At 37.0% G+C, this 18334-nt stretch overlaps 1 protein-coding gene across 1 annotated transcript; it reads right to left on the bottom strand.

The window, feature by feature from the left end:
* Positions 1-420: 420 nt before the first annotated feature.
* Positions 421-3807, bottom strand: LOC121385181 (protein HEXIM1-like). Its single transcript, XM_041515743.1, has one exon. It carries the CDS (start codon positions 3672-3674, stop codon positions 2823-2825), a length of 852 nt encoding a protein of 283 aa, XP_041371677.1. The 5' UTR covers positions 3675-3807; the 3' UTR covers positions 421-2822.
* Between the last annotated feature and the right edge of the window lie 14527 nt (positions 3808-18334).

The following is an 18334-nucleotide window of genomic DNA, read 5'->3' as shown; positions in this document are numbered from 1 at the left end:
TGCTTGTAGTAATGTTAGCAGGGGGGGGGGGGGGGGGGGGTCTAGACTGTCAAGTGTGAAGTTCATTGGGGGTCGAATTATACTACCTCGGAAAATATATAGATTAAAATAATAAAATAAAAAAATGCCAGAGCAGGGTTGAATTTCGACCTCAACACGCCCTGCGCACGTGTCTGATGAGGTGGGGGAACACGAAGGGAAGGAAAAAAAACAAAAAAACAAGTCTAGCGACTGTCAGAATCCTGCAATGATGGAAAACGCAAGATTGATTATCAGAACGTTTTTAAACCCATCATAAACAGCTCAAGGAGTAAAGCTTGCAAACATTTACAACAGAGGGTTAAGAGTTACTCCCCCTTAATAGCGATTCCGTCTACTTCCAACTTGTAAATTTATAAGAAAAAGCACACAACAGCAGTAGATGTTTTAAATTTATTTTTTTATTTTTTTCCTCACCAAGAGCACTCATTCACAGTATGCTTAGTTTGTATAGAACACTTTTGGATACCGCTATACAATTTTAAACACATTTTGCTGGAAAAAGCAAGACAATTAGATCTTGGCAAATAGATTAAAAATTATTTTAAAACATACAAATTATAATTTAATTCTGTAAACAACACTTGCATTAACTTGATATAAAAGTCCTCGACTAATTTATTTTCAAGCATTTTTACAACTTATTTTTAATAATAACTGGCATATTTAATACAATATTTAATGACCATTGCTGATATTTACCAATGGTGTTACATGTATTACCAATTATGAAGAAAGAACGGTTAAAAATCTTGCTTTAAAAACTTCAGACCTCATGGCAGGGAAAAAAAACCCACCTGTTGGAAGCATTTAATTGTTCCTCTTACAGCCAGCTACGATAACTTTTCCATCTAGGAGCCAAATGGCGCCTACTTCTATTTTTATATATAGTATGAAATGTTTTAGTCGCCAAATGGGAAAAAATTGTCACGTATGCGACCAAATCATTCGCAATGTTCTTATATTATGGGGAGTCACTTAAGATATTACCATGCATACACAGGGCTCGAAAAGGCCTGCGACTTGGTTGCTAAATGCTATCAATGTCCTGTTTGGGCGACTATATATATATATATATATATATATAGTGAGCATGGATATTCAATTCTTTAATCATATTATAAGCAAATAAAATTCACTTGCTAAGAGGAACTATACTCTCCTTGAACACGTCTCAGGCGCGTAGAGGAGCCCGATAACTCCCATTACAGGGTGTGCAAACCACTTCGCCAAATTATCTTAACAACTGCAAAACTCAGTTATTTTCCAACAAAACACCAATTATTACTTGAATTTTTTTTTGCCAAATTAAAATAAAATTCGCTATTTGTTCCTAAAATTCACAACTGGCGAATTTGGCGAGTAGTAGAACTATCCCTGCATTAAACCAGGAGGTATGTAACAGTAAATATAAATTTTAAGTAAATCACTGCAAAGATGTATTTTATAACTACTTACCATCCATTTTCAAAACCTAAATTGTTGTACTTTTAAATTGTAACAGTTTTAGGTAAATGTCAAAGATATTTTAAAGACGCAAATATATCACAAGAAAAGTTCTCACTTTAAATGGCAAAATCATTTAAATGCATAGATTTTGTTAACACGAACATATTCACAAATGTTTGCAACACAAGTTCATTTTGCACAAATATTCTGACCAGACTAAATGGAAATATCCAGTTTTATGGATACTAATCCAGCAACATTATTGACAACATATTTCCAAACAGTTCTTCAAATTGCCAACACTATTCTTAATTTTTGCCTAGCTCAAGCTTATAGCACAAGTATGCAAATTAATGGCGGCCATATTTGTTTTTAATATGGCAGTGAATTGATGCAGATACCAGCACACAAACAAAAAATCACTGGTACTTGTACAAACTTCCTGAGTGCAACTTGGTAAGTTTACTGTAAATTTTGGTGTTGCACTTTTTGGTTGCTTTTTTTCTTACTTTTTTTTGGCAACTGTAAATGGTTGCATTTTTCACATTAAAACAAACATTTCTCGGAACAATACCAAGTAACAAGGATAAAAATAATCGCTAGAACTTTTGTGTCACTTCAGTTGAAAAAGGAAAGACTGTGGCAAAAAAAGTCCACAAATATGTGCATATAAATTCATAGAAAAATAATTTCAATTTGCTATAAATGCAAAAAATGACTTACATTAGACATTTAATAAACGAGACCAGATTCAAAATCTCACAAATGAACATGATAAAATTGCAACGTCTTGGAATGATACATATTAAACATTTTATGCACATAATTTGCTTTTCAGTCTTGACATCAAATTCTTTCCCTTTTCAAATATTCATAAATCGCAACACATTAAAAATGCCCTTTAGTAATACCATAACAGTAACAAATGTATCTGTATTATGACCAACAGCAATAGGCTAGCATATAACCCAACATGAACTGTAGGTGGTCACACAACCTTGCCAAATTTGGAAGACATGACCCACAGGGTAACCAGGTGATCAAGTTTACACAATCATGAAATATACTATCAAGTTTTGGTTAACTGGTTATTATTTTTTAAAACTACTAAGTGTATATTGTTACCATGGAAATGTCCATAATATTGTCAAACTGTAGAATATGAGCACTCAGCAAAGCTGTCCAAATATAGATCTCAGAACACCTGTTAACCCCTATTGTAGTAATGGGCCAGACTGCCACGCCAAAGGTCGGTCAACTCCATAGAGGCTGGTCTTTACAGTTTCGGATGTCAACAAACGAAGCTCACAAAAGTGTTGACGTCGAGACCGCGTTTACTTCCTCGCTTGCAGACAATTCATCTGCTGTTTTAGTTCGTTATTTTCGTCCCTTAGTTGTTTGATTTCCTCAGAAATTCGCTCTACTCCTCGTATATCATTCAGCCCGTCGTCCCCACTGGCACTACTGCTGCAAGAGCTGTCACTGTGTGTCTTCGACGCATTGTTTTCGGCGATCTTGCGTTCCAAACTTTCCACTTTTCTCTCCATCGTCAAATACTCGACTATCAATTGTTCTTTTGTCATAGTCTGCAGTCGCTCCGCGTTTATGTTGTCGTACGTTTCGGAAAACTCTTTCGCTAAAAACATGTCTGCATCGTCATCGTGAGGAGATTCGTACGAACGTTCGTCGGAACTGTCGGCGCCCACACTACCGAAAAAACCATCCTTACCCCCGGGTCGCTTGACGTTAGAAGCATCCTCGACATGGGTATTCAAGTCCGGTGAAGCCTCGCAGTTTATATGATCATCAATCAAAAACTGGGTTGTGTTGTAGGGCGCCACAGGGTGACCCGACGCAAAAGCCTTTTGTCGTTTTATGTTGGCCTGTTCGGTTTCCCGGTCCTCCAACTCTTTTCTTTCCGGCCATGTCAACTTGTTGTAAGGTTTCCACTTGCGGTGGTTCAGCCCTCCCTTGTGTTTTCCTCTACGTCGTTTTTTCTTCTTCCCTGCTGTATAGTTGGTACCATCCGAGTCACTCCCGTCTTGAGCCTCGCAGTCGATCCCGGTTTGTTTAGATTCGAGATCTGCCTCCGTAGATTCGTTAAACTGGTAGTTGTTGCGTTGATAACAAAAATTATTTTTCACACTTTTATCATCGATGTCAACCGTTGAAAATTCCACTTCCATCGTCACTTGGATTCCAGTAAAAATCTATTTTGCCGGTTACAGTATAATGATAATGCTTGAATGACAGACTTCTCATTATAAATAAAACTACTCTCTTGCCAGCTTATTCGGCTGACTGACGACCCGGACTTGTTGGGTTGTTATTTATAGTGCGCCATTTAGTATCCTTTCGCGATACGAAGTAAACACTACCAATCATAAACCGGAGCCGTTTATAGATTATTAAGCATTTGCAATTCTTAAATATGTTGACATCACAATTTATAACATAATGTCTATCTTTCCATTGATCACATCATTAAAAATAACCTTTTCATTTTCAATAATAGCAAAAATTATGTCTGAATGAAATGTATTATGGTATTCTTGCGCGATGAAAATAGATTGCAAGAGGGTTAACTCTAACAGCAAATTCAGTTTCAGTAGTGAATGTTTTTAATTTGATCTTAGTGCATCCATTAAACTTACAAGCGTATATAGTTATTTTATTTTTATTTATTCACTTTTATTTTATTTTAGAAAATAGTTTTGTGAAGGAGACATTAGTTGATAAAAATTGTTTACTTCATTTTCAATAAATCTGTCATATTTCTATAGCATAAAAAATAAATAATCATTTTTAAAAAAAAGATAAAAAATAATAATAAAATAAAATAATAATTAAAAAAATAAAAATAAATAAATAAATGTATTTAATAATAATAATAATAATAACTAAAATAACTAAAAATAATAATACCACGATAATAATAATAATAAATATAAATAAGTAAATAAATAGATATAATCAAATAAATTTAAATAAAACGATAGATAACTAGGCCTATAGCCTAAATATTTTTTAACACGCCAGTGTGAATGATTTCCTTATAATAAAAATATAACATAATCAAGAATATACAAATAAGTAACTTTCGACATATAAATGTTTTTGAACACATAATTAATCAACATGATAAATATACGGTACATAATTTCTTTTCATTCGTTTGCAACCCTATATAGCTGTTTGGCGGTAATGCTAAAATGACTAAATGTTGAAATCCAGATTCGGGCGTTTTCGTTTTAATTCGGAGGAAATCTGCTTGCCCCTACTCCCTACAAAAATGAAAGCCCGTAAGCCTATGGTTCTAGTGTTCCTTTCCTCGGATTTTTCATTTTATGTGAATGAATGAATGTTTAACGACACCCCAGCACCAAAAATACATCGGCTATTGGGTGTCAAATTATGGTAATGCAAACAAATAAAGTGATGATCAGCATCAATACAAAAATTCTAAATTCAAACAAAAACAGTGTAAAGAACTGTGCAAAAATACAAATATCACAGATAGATAGTGACTTTTACTCAAAATTTCAAGTATATCTCGAAAAAACCCCAAGGGAATTTGTGCTGTATTGGCCATTATCAAAGAGAATGTTACACCCATGCACCACGGTGAGGTTACACCACGTATCCGTGATGTTCAATGCGACAAAGCGTCCCATTGTAAGACGTTTTTAAATGTATTTAATATGTAATTTTAGTCGCTTTGTCACAAAAATATTACAATGGCTACAAACGTGGACAATCCCTTTAATCGTGTTTCAGAACTGTGACATGTGTAAAAGTATACCACTATTGTGAATTTCGGCGCTTGCGCAACTCGGCAAACATGAACTTGCTTTGGTGTCCCTCTTCTGTCTGAAATATCAGTGGTGGGTTCCAGGGGTTGGGTGGCATAGGGTGGGGATAGTAGGCTACTCGCGAATAGTTTGACTTGTTTTCATGTTGTGATAGTATCATACTCCATAAGTGCAATCTCTGGTTACCATAGTATAACATCTTCCAGCGGCGGATCTAAGAGCTCACTAAATTTTGCAACAGTTTCATTGTTTACGTTGAAGAATTCGAAGAATCCCTTCGGGAACATTTGTGGCCTTCCGGAAACATGTTATTGCCCCCTCCCCCCCCCCCCCCCTCCTAAATAGATTTTTGGATCCGCCACTGTCGTCTGTATCAACTGAAACTATACTAAGTTGAATGAAGGGTTATACTGATGTCCGTTGCCAAATTAGCCAATTGCTTTTTTTTTAAATATACAAAATACATGTAGCTACAGTATTTAGTTTTTGGCTAATATAATTCTCCTTGAAATAACCACATTTCATCAGGGTGGGGGGGGGGGGGGTGGGGGTCCAGGGGATTCCCCCCCTTTTGAAAACCGACCATAACCTTTAAGGGGAAACGTGATTATATTAACTGTTCTGTGTAAAAGGAGAGATCAGTCATCACATTTGGACCCCCCCCCCCCCCCCCCCCCCCCCTTTCAGAAATCCTGCATCCGCGCCTGTCATTTTAATATGTTTTTAAACAAAATAGGCTACTCTACATATCTGAAAACTGACTAAACCAAAACTCGTTCCAGTGTGAGCCGCGGAATCCTTAATTGCACTGAAATTGTAGAACAAGTATATATTTCCCCCAATCAGTTGATGAAAAATAAAACTTGATTCGTATGATTCTGATATACCAGTCGTAGGGCATGTGTTGGGGCGGGAATCAGCCCAAATGGTTCCACTGTGGTGGTTCGATCCAACGACAAAAGTATTTCATGCGAACGCTCTAGATTAAGGAAAAAAACCTAAAAGTTTGTTTTATTTAACGACGCCCTAGATTAAGGAAGAATTTTTTTTATTATTTAATGACGCACTCAAAACATTTTATTTACGGTTATATGGCGTCGGACATATGGTTAAGGACCACACAGATATTGATGAAGGAAACCCGCTGTCGCCACTTCCTGGGCTACTCTTTGTCAATTAGTAGCAAGGGATCTTTTATATGCACCATCCCACAGACAGGATAGAACATACCACGGCCGTTGATGTACCACTCGTTGTACACTGGCTGGAACAAAAAAATGGCCCACTGGGCCCACCGACGGGGATCGATCCCAGACAGACCGCGCATCGAGCGAACGCTTTAGCACTGGGTTTCGTGCCGCCCTCTAGATACAGATTGAGTATCCGTACCGGTACGAAGCTTGCTTGATTAAAAGCTGGATATACCGGCCTCGGTGGCGTCGTGGTTAAGCCATTGGACATAAAGCTGGTAGGTACAGGGTTCGCATCCGATACCGGTTCCTACCCAGAGCGAGTTTTAACAACTCATCGGGTAGGTGTAAGGCCACCCTCTTTTTCTCTCTCACTAGCAGTTAACAACTAACCCACTGGACAGATAGCCAAGGTGTGTGCCCGGGACAGCGTGCTTGAACCCTAATTGGATATAAGCACGAAAATAAGTTGAAATTAATAAACTTTAACTTTTATATTAATTACAGGAACATGGTATCCTGACGCAATTCTACCTACTTTGGATTTTTGAATTCTCACTAAAATTCATTTCATGCATAAAATCATAATCATGGGAGTAGGAAGGTGTCAAGGGGGAAGGGGGCACACACACACACACACCAGTGATAAAGTTTGTTTTGTTTAACGACACCACTGGAGCACATTGATTAATTAATCATCGGCTATTGGATGTCAAACATTTGGTAATTTTGACACGTAGTCATTAGAGGAAACCCGTTACATTTTTTCTAATGCAGCAAGGGATCTTTTATTTTCGCTATCCCACATACAGGGTATCACATACCACGGCCTTTGATATACTGGCTGGAACCAGTGATAATTTCAACAGATCTGGTCATGCGACAGTTATTTTTGAGTGCTAGTATATCGATAAACAAACACCTATACCTAACGAGTATCTGGCCCCATGCTTATAAACCGTAAAGTCTAGACTTTATTAAAGACTTTAACGTCATGGCAACGCCATTCAAATAGCATTACGTTAAAGTCAGAGCCCATATTTTCGAAGCTATCTTAGCCTACGAAATCGTGAAATCATCGTAAGCTATGACGTCACTATGGCGTGCGCTGTAGTGACGTCACAACCTACGACGGTTTTACGATTTCGTAGCGCTAAGATGGCTTCGAAAATAGGGCCCCTGGACTTTAAGTTTTATAAGCACGGGCCCTGGTCACTCGATGATAATAGATTTCAACCTAAATATTTTAAAATGTTAAATTTTTAAATTTTAATAAGTTTCCGACGCTACCTTAGAAAAACAACACCGACACTTTTTTTTTTCGTTGTATTTGTTTACCTTTCTCTTTTTAAAAAAACAAAAGAAAACAAAAACTTATTAACATGTATGTGAAAAGAATATACAGCTAACATTTTATTTGGACTCGTAGGAAAAAAAACAACAACCCAAAAACCACACAAACAAAACAACAAAACAAAACAAAAAAAAAAAAAAAAAAAAAAACCCAAACAAAACAACAACAAACAAAACAAAAACAAAAAAAACACACACACAAAAAAAACCCAAAAAAACCAAAAAAAAACCAACAACCTACGCCTACCCATGTTTTTTTGCCCGTTCCAGTAAACACGTTTTTTCTTTTGGGGGGCACAAGTATACGAGTGCTATGAGACGGAAGGGAGGGTGGATAACTGGGCTAGAGCAAATCATCAAATTCGGGCAACAAATATAGAGATATTCGGGCAAAATGAGCTTGTCTGAAACCTTTTCACCATGTATTTTCATCATTATTAGATACCGGCCTCGGTGGCGTCGTGGCAGGCCATCGGTCTACAGGCTGGCAAATACTGGGTTCGGATCCCAGTCGAGGCATGGGATTTTTAATCCAGATACCGACTCCAAACCGTGAGTGAGTGTTCCGCAAGGCTCAATAGGTAGGTGTAAACCACATAACTGGTTCAACAAAGGCCATGGTTTGTGCTATCCTGCCTGTGGGAAGCGCAAATAAAAGATCCCTTGCTGCTAATCGGAAGAGTAGCCGATATAGTGGCGACAGCGGGTTTCCTGCCAAAATCTGTGTGGTCCTTAACCATATGTCTGACGCCATATAACCGTAAATAAAATGTGTTGAGTGCGTCGTTAAATAAAACATTTCTTTCTTTCTTTCTTTCTTTCATTATTAGATGTAATCCATGTAAAAGGAAGGAAATGTTTTATTTAACGACGCACCCATTTTATTTACGGTTATATGGCGTCAGACATATGGTTAAGGACCACACAGATATTGAGAGAGGAAACCCGCTGTCGCCGCTTCATGGGCTACTCTTTTCGATTAGCAGGAAGGGATCTTTTATATGCACCATCCCAAAGACAGGGTAGTACATACCACATCCTTTGATATACCAGTCGTGGTGCACAGGCTGGAACGAGAAATAGCCCAATGGGCCCAACGACGGGGATCGATCCTAGACCGACCGCGCATCGAGCGAGCGCTTTAGCACTGGGCTACGTCCCGCCGCCCCCATGTAAAAATGCATAGTGATTCGTTTGCAACCCGATGCAGCTGTTTGGCAGTGGTGATATAATAGGAATAAATGTTGCTCAGGCACGTTGGAAGCAAGCAGACATGAGGGGGGCTGACCGAGATTGGAGGGACTGATCGAGATCGAGGGCGTAAAGCAAAGTTTCTAGGGGAGTTCGAGGGTATGCTCCCACGTAAAATTTTGAAAACCAGATGTCGTGAAATGCTATTTCTTGCATTCTACAAATAAAATTCATCTCAGCCTTAAGATTTGTTTGATTTTTGTTTATTGAACATGCCGAATATATATTTAATTATTAATTTGTAAAAGAAAAAAATTGATATATACTACTAGAATTATACACATTTGTAGAACCACCTGCCAATTTCTGTGTGTTTAACTACTCGAAACTTGAATTTGGCTACAGATATCCTGACCAAATTTACAAGATTTCTATAATCATTTACATCCCACAATGTACAATTTTATACGAGGATTGTGTACCTTTAAAGGGACAGATCCTAGTTTTTAAACACTAAGACATATTTTTTCCACAATTAGAGCCGTTTATGATCACTGAAATTAAACATTACTTATATTGTATTGTTTAGATTATTAATTTCTGTACAACCGAAGTGTTTCTGGTCATCCTGGTGTTTCTAATACCACAAAATGCATTTCTCGTATTTTAAAAAACGCACGTGCGTCTGAGAAGTAAAGATTATGGAGTCGCGTTTTAGTCTATTTTAAAGGATATTTCAACGTCACAGACTATTGTTTCACTCTGTTCTATCCAAATGTGTTACATCTTTGTAAATTAATAGGTTGAAATTAGTCTAGGTGAAAAATATGCCTTAGTGTTTAAAAACCCAGCTCTGTCCCTTTAATATCATTATTAACATACAATGAGAACAAGCGGCGTAACCCAAGGGATGGGGTTCACCTGGCATGGAAACTACATGAACCATCGCCGTCATTATTTCTAGACGGTGTCTTTCAATTACTAAAGCTGATATCCTTGTATATTCTGGGTGTATTTTTTTTTAGGGTGAGATGCTGACGTGATGTGTTCTGTGAATGAGGACTGAAACCTTCACGTCCCCGCGGTAACTTGGACTAGTCCGAAAATGGCAATTCTGCTCCTTGCACAAGCGAAGAAAATAGTACTGAAACGAGGAGGCTCCACAGGGTGAAGACGTTTAGCCTTCGTAACCTTAGGCTTAGGATCAGGGACAACTGTGAATTTAGGGGTGGGGGCACTTTGTAGTTTGGGGAAAGGCCCGCACACTCCAGTATCCTCCCCTGTATCTGAGCCTGAGTTTATTTTACTAAAAGAGAGAAAACGCTTTTAGCATTTAACAAAGGCTATTTCAGAATTTTAGGCACCTCGGAACCCTCTTTCTGGATTTAGCTTCGCCACTAACCTTACCATAAATCATTAGCGGCCTGTATTCGTTTGTTTGTTTTTCTTTAACGACACCACTAGAGCACATTGATTTATTAATCATCGGCTACTGGATGTCGAACATATGGTCATTTTGACAGTCATAGAGAGGAAACCCACTACCGGTACATTGTTTCATTAGCAGCAAGGGATCTTTTATATGCACCATCCCACAGACATGCTAGAACATACCGCGGCCTTTGATATACCAGTCATGGTGCAATGGCTGGAATAAGAAATAACCGACTGGGCCCACCGACAGGGATCGATCCTAGACCGACCGCGCATCAAGCGAGCACTTTACCATTGGGCTACGTCCCGCCCCACCTCTATTCAACACAAGCTTCTATTTAAATTTTTTCTTTCATGAACATTTCCTAATGTAGCCTTGTTGTGAGATCTTCTAATGTAGGCTTACAAACATAGCATCTCCTTTCCTGTTATTTTGTCATGTTGTTACAAGCTTTTGACATGCAGTGGAAGTGAAGAGTATAATGTGGCCATTAACCTGACAAAGAAACAGGGCCCTTATTTTCGAAGCAATGGCCTCAGACCACAATTAATTTCGCTATATGTTTCTATATAGCCTTAGTGGCTATAACATTTTTATTAATATCAGCAGGCCCGTGAAGTTTTGTATGTACCTTTGCCTGCATGGGGGACACATACCCTGAAAAGGACAACCCCTGTTGTCCAGCTCTTTCTCCCAGCATATTGGTTTAAACAGACACACCCTCTAAACCAGGCCGGAGTACACCCATTTTACACAAAAAGCACTACTTTTGCATGGGCCGGAATTACCACAAACAAGTCTTCAATGTCAACAAGTTACACATGTTTACAAACTACATGCTATCCCCTGTCACTTCAGTCAAACAGTTGCCACTTCATAGCTGTCTGCCATGAAATAATCACAGTCAAACAGCAGACTACTTGCGCGGTGAAACTTCCGGATTTTCGACAACCAAATGGGAAGATAACTGTAATCTGAGGCCCAATCTTAGTCTACGGAATCGTAAAATTATCGCAAGCTATGACGTCACTATGGCGTGTGCTGTAGTGACGTCACACCCTACGATGGTTTCACGATTTCGTAGCGCTAAGATAGCTTCGAAAATATGGTCCCAGGTCCTTACGTAAGGCAGACTTCTATTCACGGCAGGCCTTGTTTTCCCCATGATGTTTCGAGACCCAGCCTCTAATCGAGGCAGGCTTCTATTCACGACATGCCTTTTTTTTTCTCCAAAGATGCTCAGAGACTAGGCCTCTATTCAAGACAGGTCTCTATTGAAGGCAGGTCTCTATTTCTGTAGAGACACTTTGAGAGGGTTGGGTGGGCCGTAGCCTACTGCTAAAGAGCTCATTTGATGCAGGGTCGGTTTAGGATCAATCCCTTTTGGGAGAGTCCATTGGGCTATTTATTTTTCCAGATAGTGCACCATGACAGGTATATCAAAAACCGTGGTATGTGCTATCCCAACTGGGAATGGTGCATATAAAAGATCCTTTGCTACTAATGGAGAAATGTAGCAGGTTTCTTCTCTAAAACTATGTCAAAATTGCTTTTTACATCCAATAGCTGATGATTAATAAATCAATGTGCTCTAGTGATGTCATTAAACAAAACAAACTTTAACTATAACTCTTGAGACACGGCCTCTAATTGACGTAGGCTTGTATTCCTACATGTTTTTGTTTTTTTCACAACCAAAAGATGACATAAAATCTAATTTTTAAATATGTTTAACACGTGATATGAAATATTTTATTTTTATTCAAGTGCAGTAAACAACCATTTACATATCACAGCCTTTGGTGTGATGTTGTCTTTTGAATTATTTTAAAACAGACAATAAAATGACATACATGAAAGCATCAAATAAGTCAACAATATTTGAACCGTACAAAGATAACACTAGAAAGTAGTTTGCACAAAGAAAGAAATACATTCCCAGGAATAATTTCAATATGTAAACATTTAATATATATATCCTTCGGTTTAACTTTCTACCACTAATAGATTCCTGTGAGTTACGTAATCGTAATCTAGGAAATGTAAAAATACAAGGCAGAATTAATGAAGCCTTTGTATTTCTAGCTTAGATTGGGTTTTTTTACCTATAATTACTTTTATTTTTAGCCATCTTGTAAAATGTTTTTCAATTCCAAATGCTGAAAAGATGATAATTGTTTTATATATTGTTGTTAAAAACTTGAAAAACATATTTTTGTTAAAAATAACTTAGATAAATCCAACATTATGAACAAATAACAACCATCTCAGTCCACAAAAAAAAAAAAAATGTTTTGTACGTTTTATATTTTAGAGAATGAGAGAGAGAGAGAGAGAGAGAGAGAGAGAGAGAGAGAGAGAGAGAGAGAGAGAGAGAGAGAGAGAGAGAGAGAGAGAGAAAAAAATAGTAATAAAGAAAATATTAATACAAATACAGCATGTTGGATATTGAAATGTTCTTCAGCATATTAAATTTGTCTTAAACCGTCCTACAAATACTTGAAAACAAATGAAACATTAAAAAAATACAGCAAGAAAGACCACCGATATCGAATGATAAAGGGAAGTTGAACACAGACTTTCGATTTGAGGGAGGCGAACACCCCTGTTTACTTCACCCGGAGGGTGTGAAACACTGTACCCTAGTTTAAAGAAACCACACTTCTAAATCGGTTTGTGAATTATGCCGTTTTAGTGACTTACTGAATTCTAAATCAACTTCCTCTTTGCATTCTTTTAAGAAACTTAATATTGTACTTTTAAACTTGGCCAGTATATTATAACTATAAAACATTTACAACTGATTTATTTCTGGAATCTGTACACATGTAACATTAATGTGGCCATTTCTAATAGTTAGTTTCAGTGGAACCCTGACGTGATATTTTCAAGAAAGCAATTCCACCCCTCCCAATCATCTGGAAAAGACTGCTGGTTTAAAAAAAAAAAAAAAAATTTAATCTGTATAAACAAAACTTACGAGAAATAATTATACCACAGATAATTAAAGGCACTGAAACTTAAAGCTTAACATACAAATTAATATAACATTTTTAACATAAATCCAAAAGAAGGATTTTATCAAGAAAGAAAGAAAGAAACGACACACTCAACACATTTTTTTTACGGTTATATGGCATCAGACATATGGTTAAGGACCACACAGATATTGAGAGAGGAAACTCGCTGTCGCCACTACATGGGCTACTCTTTTCGATTAGCAGCAAGGGATCTTTTATATGCCCCACTGGTATATCAAAGGCCATCATATGGATCGTGTATATAAAGGATCCCTTGTTACTAATTGAAAAATGTAGCAGGTTTCCTTTCAACGACTATATCTCAAAATGACAAAATGCTTGACATCCAATAGCTGATGATTAATAAATCAATGTGCTTTAGTGGTGTCATTAAAACATAATAAACTTTACACTTTTAATTTCTGGGCCGTGCATATAAAACTAGAGAGACTACAGACAAATCTATAATTATGTCACATGTATGCAATTTGTATGTTGTTGCCATGACATTAAACTTTCAAGACCTTATAATTAAATTGCCATTACAATATGACGTTATCCCATTTGTTTAGCAGTAACAACAGGATTTTGTTAATTTATTGAAGAATGTAAAAATTTCGTTGTCATGAAATGTCTTATCTGATGACGTTATTTATTGGATACTTTGTTTTACTGAGCGTTATTGTTTAGAACCAAGAAAATGATTCAAAATAAAATATGAACTTTTAACATTATTATTAAGTATATTTTAATATAAGGATTGTCTGTTATTTCTTTTACGTTCATCTTGGTATGAAAACAAAAAAATCTTCCGCAAACTTATGTGAGAACGGCTTTGCTGATACACACAGTTTGCAGATGATTTTTTTGTTTGTTTATACCCTGCAAGGCATACACTGGAACAAATTTTGGTTTAGCCAATTTTCAGAAACACAGCATTTCCTTGAAAATTATTAAAATGTGATTGATTTTGAGGTATATTTTATTAGCCAAAGTCAAACTTTTGTAGCCACTATGTATAAAAATTATCAGTTGGCTAATTTGGCAATATACAGGGCGAGTCCTGCCCTGATGAACAGTCCTTAAATAAACGGGCTTGAATCTAGATGTTAAAACTTTTTGTAAGCAATGGGCTTGATTCCAGTCAAATCAGGAATAAATAAAACTTTTTTTTTTCTATAGGAAACATGAGATTACTTGTCAAAGTGAAGACATGAAAAAACCCTGCAAAATTACGCATCAAAAAATAAATAAAATAATAATAATAATTTCTGTACAGATTTACTATAAGAATACACATAATGCGACTTGACAAGCGTAACTCTTTAAGCACAAAATATGTTTATTAACAAACAGGAATGGTTAAAATGTTTACACAACAAATAGTTACTGACCAGTTTATATGATGTGACAAATAAGACAAAACCCCCCAGCAAAACCTATTTATTATTATATTTAAAGAGAATTTCAATGGACGGAATCGTACAGAAAAATACATAAAGACATTGAAGGCACTGTAGAGCCCCTGATGAATCAAGACATGGAAGGCACAGTAGAGCCCCTGATGAATCAAGACATCGAAGGCACAGTAGAGCCCCTGATGAATCAAGTACTGAGAAAAGGAAGGGAATGTTCACCAACACCCCAGCACATGGAATCAGTGATTTACAAAATGTACTAGCCCAGATTAAAAATTAACTAGCCCTATTTTAATTTTAAGTTAATACAATTTTACTAATAGTAATACGGTAACTGGATATGTCATCTAAAGAGGGATATAATGCTTAAATACATTAACACTGGGGGGTGGGGACAGGATATTCATATTTACTAAATAGATTTAAATGTAGCATTTGACAGCTTGGTTTTCACTTGCCATCTGGCATGGCAATAGTAGTTATTTACTAGCCCAACATTGAATATCACTAGCCACGGGAGTGGGGCTACCATAATCTAGAAACCCTGTCTGGCATGGCAATAATAGGTATTTACTAGCCCAACACTGAATATCACTAGCCATGAAAGTGGGGCTACCATAATCTAGAAGCCCGGTTGGGCATGGCAATAGTAGCTCAACACTGAATATCACTAGCCATGGGAGTGGGGCTACCATAATCTAGAAGCCCTGCCAACACCCCAGGACATTTCTAACTATGGCTATTTTGTGTCGAATACAGGGGTGCAGAAAGTACTCAGCCACTCATTAAATGCGAGTAAATATTTTGATAGACTAGTTAAAACATGGAACTACCAGTCCAACAGGCAATTTCTCTTTTTTTTGGGACTAATTAACAGACGACAGAGACAGAGTCGGTAAAAGGTCAAAACATCCTAAAAATAGCTTGTTTATGTTGAAAGTATGTTGCTGGTGTGTTTTGAATCGATTGTTCTGTTAAATATTTTAATTTTATAAATCCATATGAAAGAAATCTCAAAACATTTATATCGGAATATTAATTATTTTTATCGATTTTTCAATCAAGGTATGGGGCTTGATTTTGTCTGCCATGTGATGCTGGTCACTTACCAAGCATACTTACTATATCATCTGAAGTGGAGACAGTGTATATTATATCATTGTTAAACAGTAATATTGTTCTGTAGGCTGGTGAACTAGTAGAAATTCTGGTGGGCTAGTAAATTTTTGTTGGTTCTGGTCCAGCAGGCTAGTGAAATTTTTTCTATTTCTGGACCCCTGCGAATATATGGTTAACTCGTCACTTGGTCAAGTGAGACCGCCTAAGAATCGGAATAAGCATGCTACTGCCACACATGTTACTCCCACCGAAAAACAGTAAGGGATCTTTTATACACACTTTCTAAAAAAAAAATTGATTTATTAATCATCGGCTATTGGATGTCAAACACATGGTAATTTTGACATATAGTCTTAAAGAGGAAACCCGCTACATTTTTCAATTAGTAACAAGGGATCTTTTATATGCACCATCCCAGATAGGATAGCACATACTACAGTCTTTGATATACCAGTCGTGGTGCACTGGTTGGAATGAAAAAAACAACAACTTATGATTAATAAATCAATGTGCTCTAGTGGTGTTGTTAAACAAAACAAATAAACTTTACCACCGAGGTACTTTCCGTCAGTTATATTTGAAAATGCACTGATGATACTGTACCTAGCTTACTGCAATAACAATTATAAAGATTTTTTTTAAAATAATCTAACCAGGATCTAGAGAGATTTTCAAAGCTATCTTAGTGTGGCGATATCGCAAAACTGTCCTAACATATGACGTTACAACACATGCCATATCCTACGACAAGTTTTATGATATTGTAGAGCGAAGAGAGTTTCGAAAAGCTGGGTTCGAGCTCTCGCCACTTTGGGCACAACAGAGTTTGTTTGGTTCTGTTCAAAGCACAACTAGGTCTTTTTAGTGCAATAATATTATCAATAGCTGCTAAAGATAAGTGGATGTTAACAAGTGCATTTCAAGTTATTCTAATAAAATTAAAGCTCAGTATTTCAGTGGTTACGAAGTGGAATGTTTTGAGGTCAGCATGTTTATACTTAACCAAGACTCAATTGTTTCGGGGCATATGTATACACGGCTTCTAGAATATTTTTTAAAATCCGCTAGCCATGGGATCAGTAATTAAAAAAAATTACTAGCCAAGATTACAAATTCACTAGCCCTACTTTACTTTAAGTTAATACAATTTTACTAAATAATAGTAATAATAGTCATCTAAAGGGGGAGATCGATAGAGCTTAAAAACACTAACACTGGGGGTTGGAGTGGGGTCAGTATATTCATATTTACAAAATAAAGTTACTGCAACATTTTACAAAACAAAAAAATGCACCAGCCGTCGGGCATGGCAGTTGTAGTTATTTACTAGCCCAACATTGAATATCACTAGCCATGGGAGTGGGGCTACCATAATCTAGAAGCCCTGGTGTATTTGGCACACCATTTATCGCCTCAACTTGGGTGCCACCTAAAGCCATGATAACCATTTTGTTTAATTTTGAAAATATGAATTCCACCCCTTTATTACGTTCAACTTTGCCATACTAGTGACGGGTTGTAGAATCGAATACCCATAATGGATCTCATCCAAGCTAGTACCTCACGACTGGTACACCAAAAGCTGCAGTATATGCTGTCCTGTCTATGGGAGACGAAAATGGTTTTTGTTTCGACACACTCAACACATTTTATTTATGATTATATGGCGTCGGACATATGGTTAAGGACCACACAAGATATAGAGACAGGAAACCGGCTGTCGCCACTTCAAGGCTACTCTTTTTGATTAGCAGCAAGGGATTTTTTATATGCACCATCCCCAGACAGGATTGTCTATGGCATGTAAAAATATCCCTTGCTGTTGTACAGTAGGAACAGCCCATGTTTAGACAGGTTTCTTCTCTCATTACTAAGACCATGTGTCAAAATAAACAGGTTAGACACTAAAGAGAAGGAAAGAGACAGGTTGTACACCAATGGTAAATCGTTCACTTGATGTGCGGTTGGTCCAGTGCACCACAAAGGACGTGGTATGTGTTATCCCGTCTGTGGGATGGTGCATATAAAAGATCCCTTGCTACTAATGGAAAAGTGTAGCAGGCTTCCTTTCTAAGGCTATACATCAAAATTACATGTATCAATGTTTAACATCCAATAGCTGATGACTAATAAATCAATGTGCTCTAGTGGTGTCGTTAAACAAAACAAACTTTAACTTTCATCTGAGTTGTAATGGATTGTAAGATCAATCATCCTTGGTGAACACACTGTTTCTCCCCCATCCTACACAGTGGTATATCAAAGGCCATGGAATGTGCTGTCATGTCCTCCAATTCAAGGGAAAGTG

Source organism: Gigantopelta aegis, chromosome 11, assembly GCF_016097555.1.
Source record: "Gigantopelta aegis isolate Gae_Host chromosome 11, Gae_host_genome, whole genome shotgun sequence".
Classification (NCBI taxonomy): Eukaryota; Metazoa; Mollusca; class Gastropoda; order Neomphalida; family Peltospiridae; genus Gigantopelta; species Gigantopelta aegis.
Note: the sequence above shows the minus strand (reverse complement) of the source record. Positions and strands in the feature narration are given on the sequence as shown.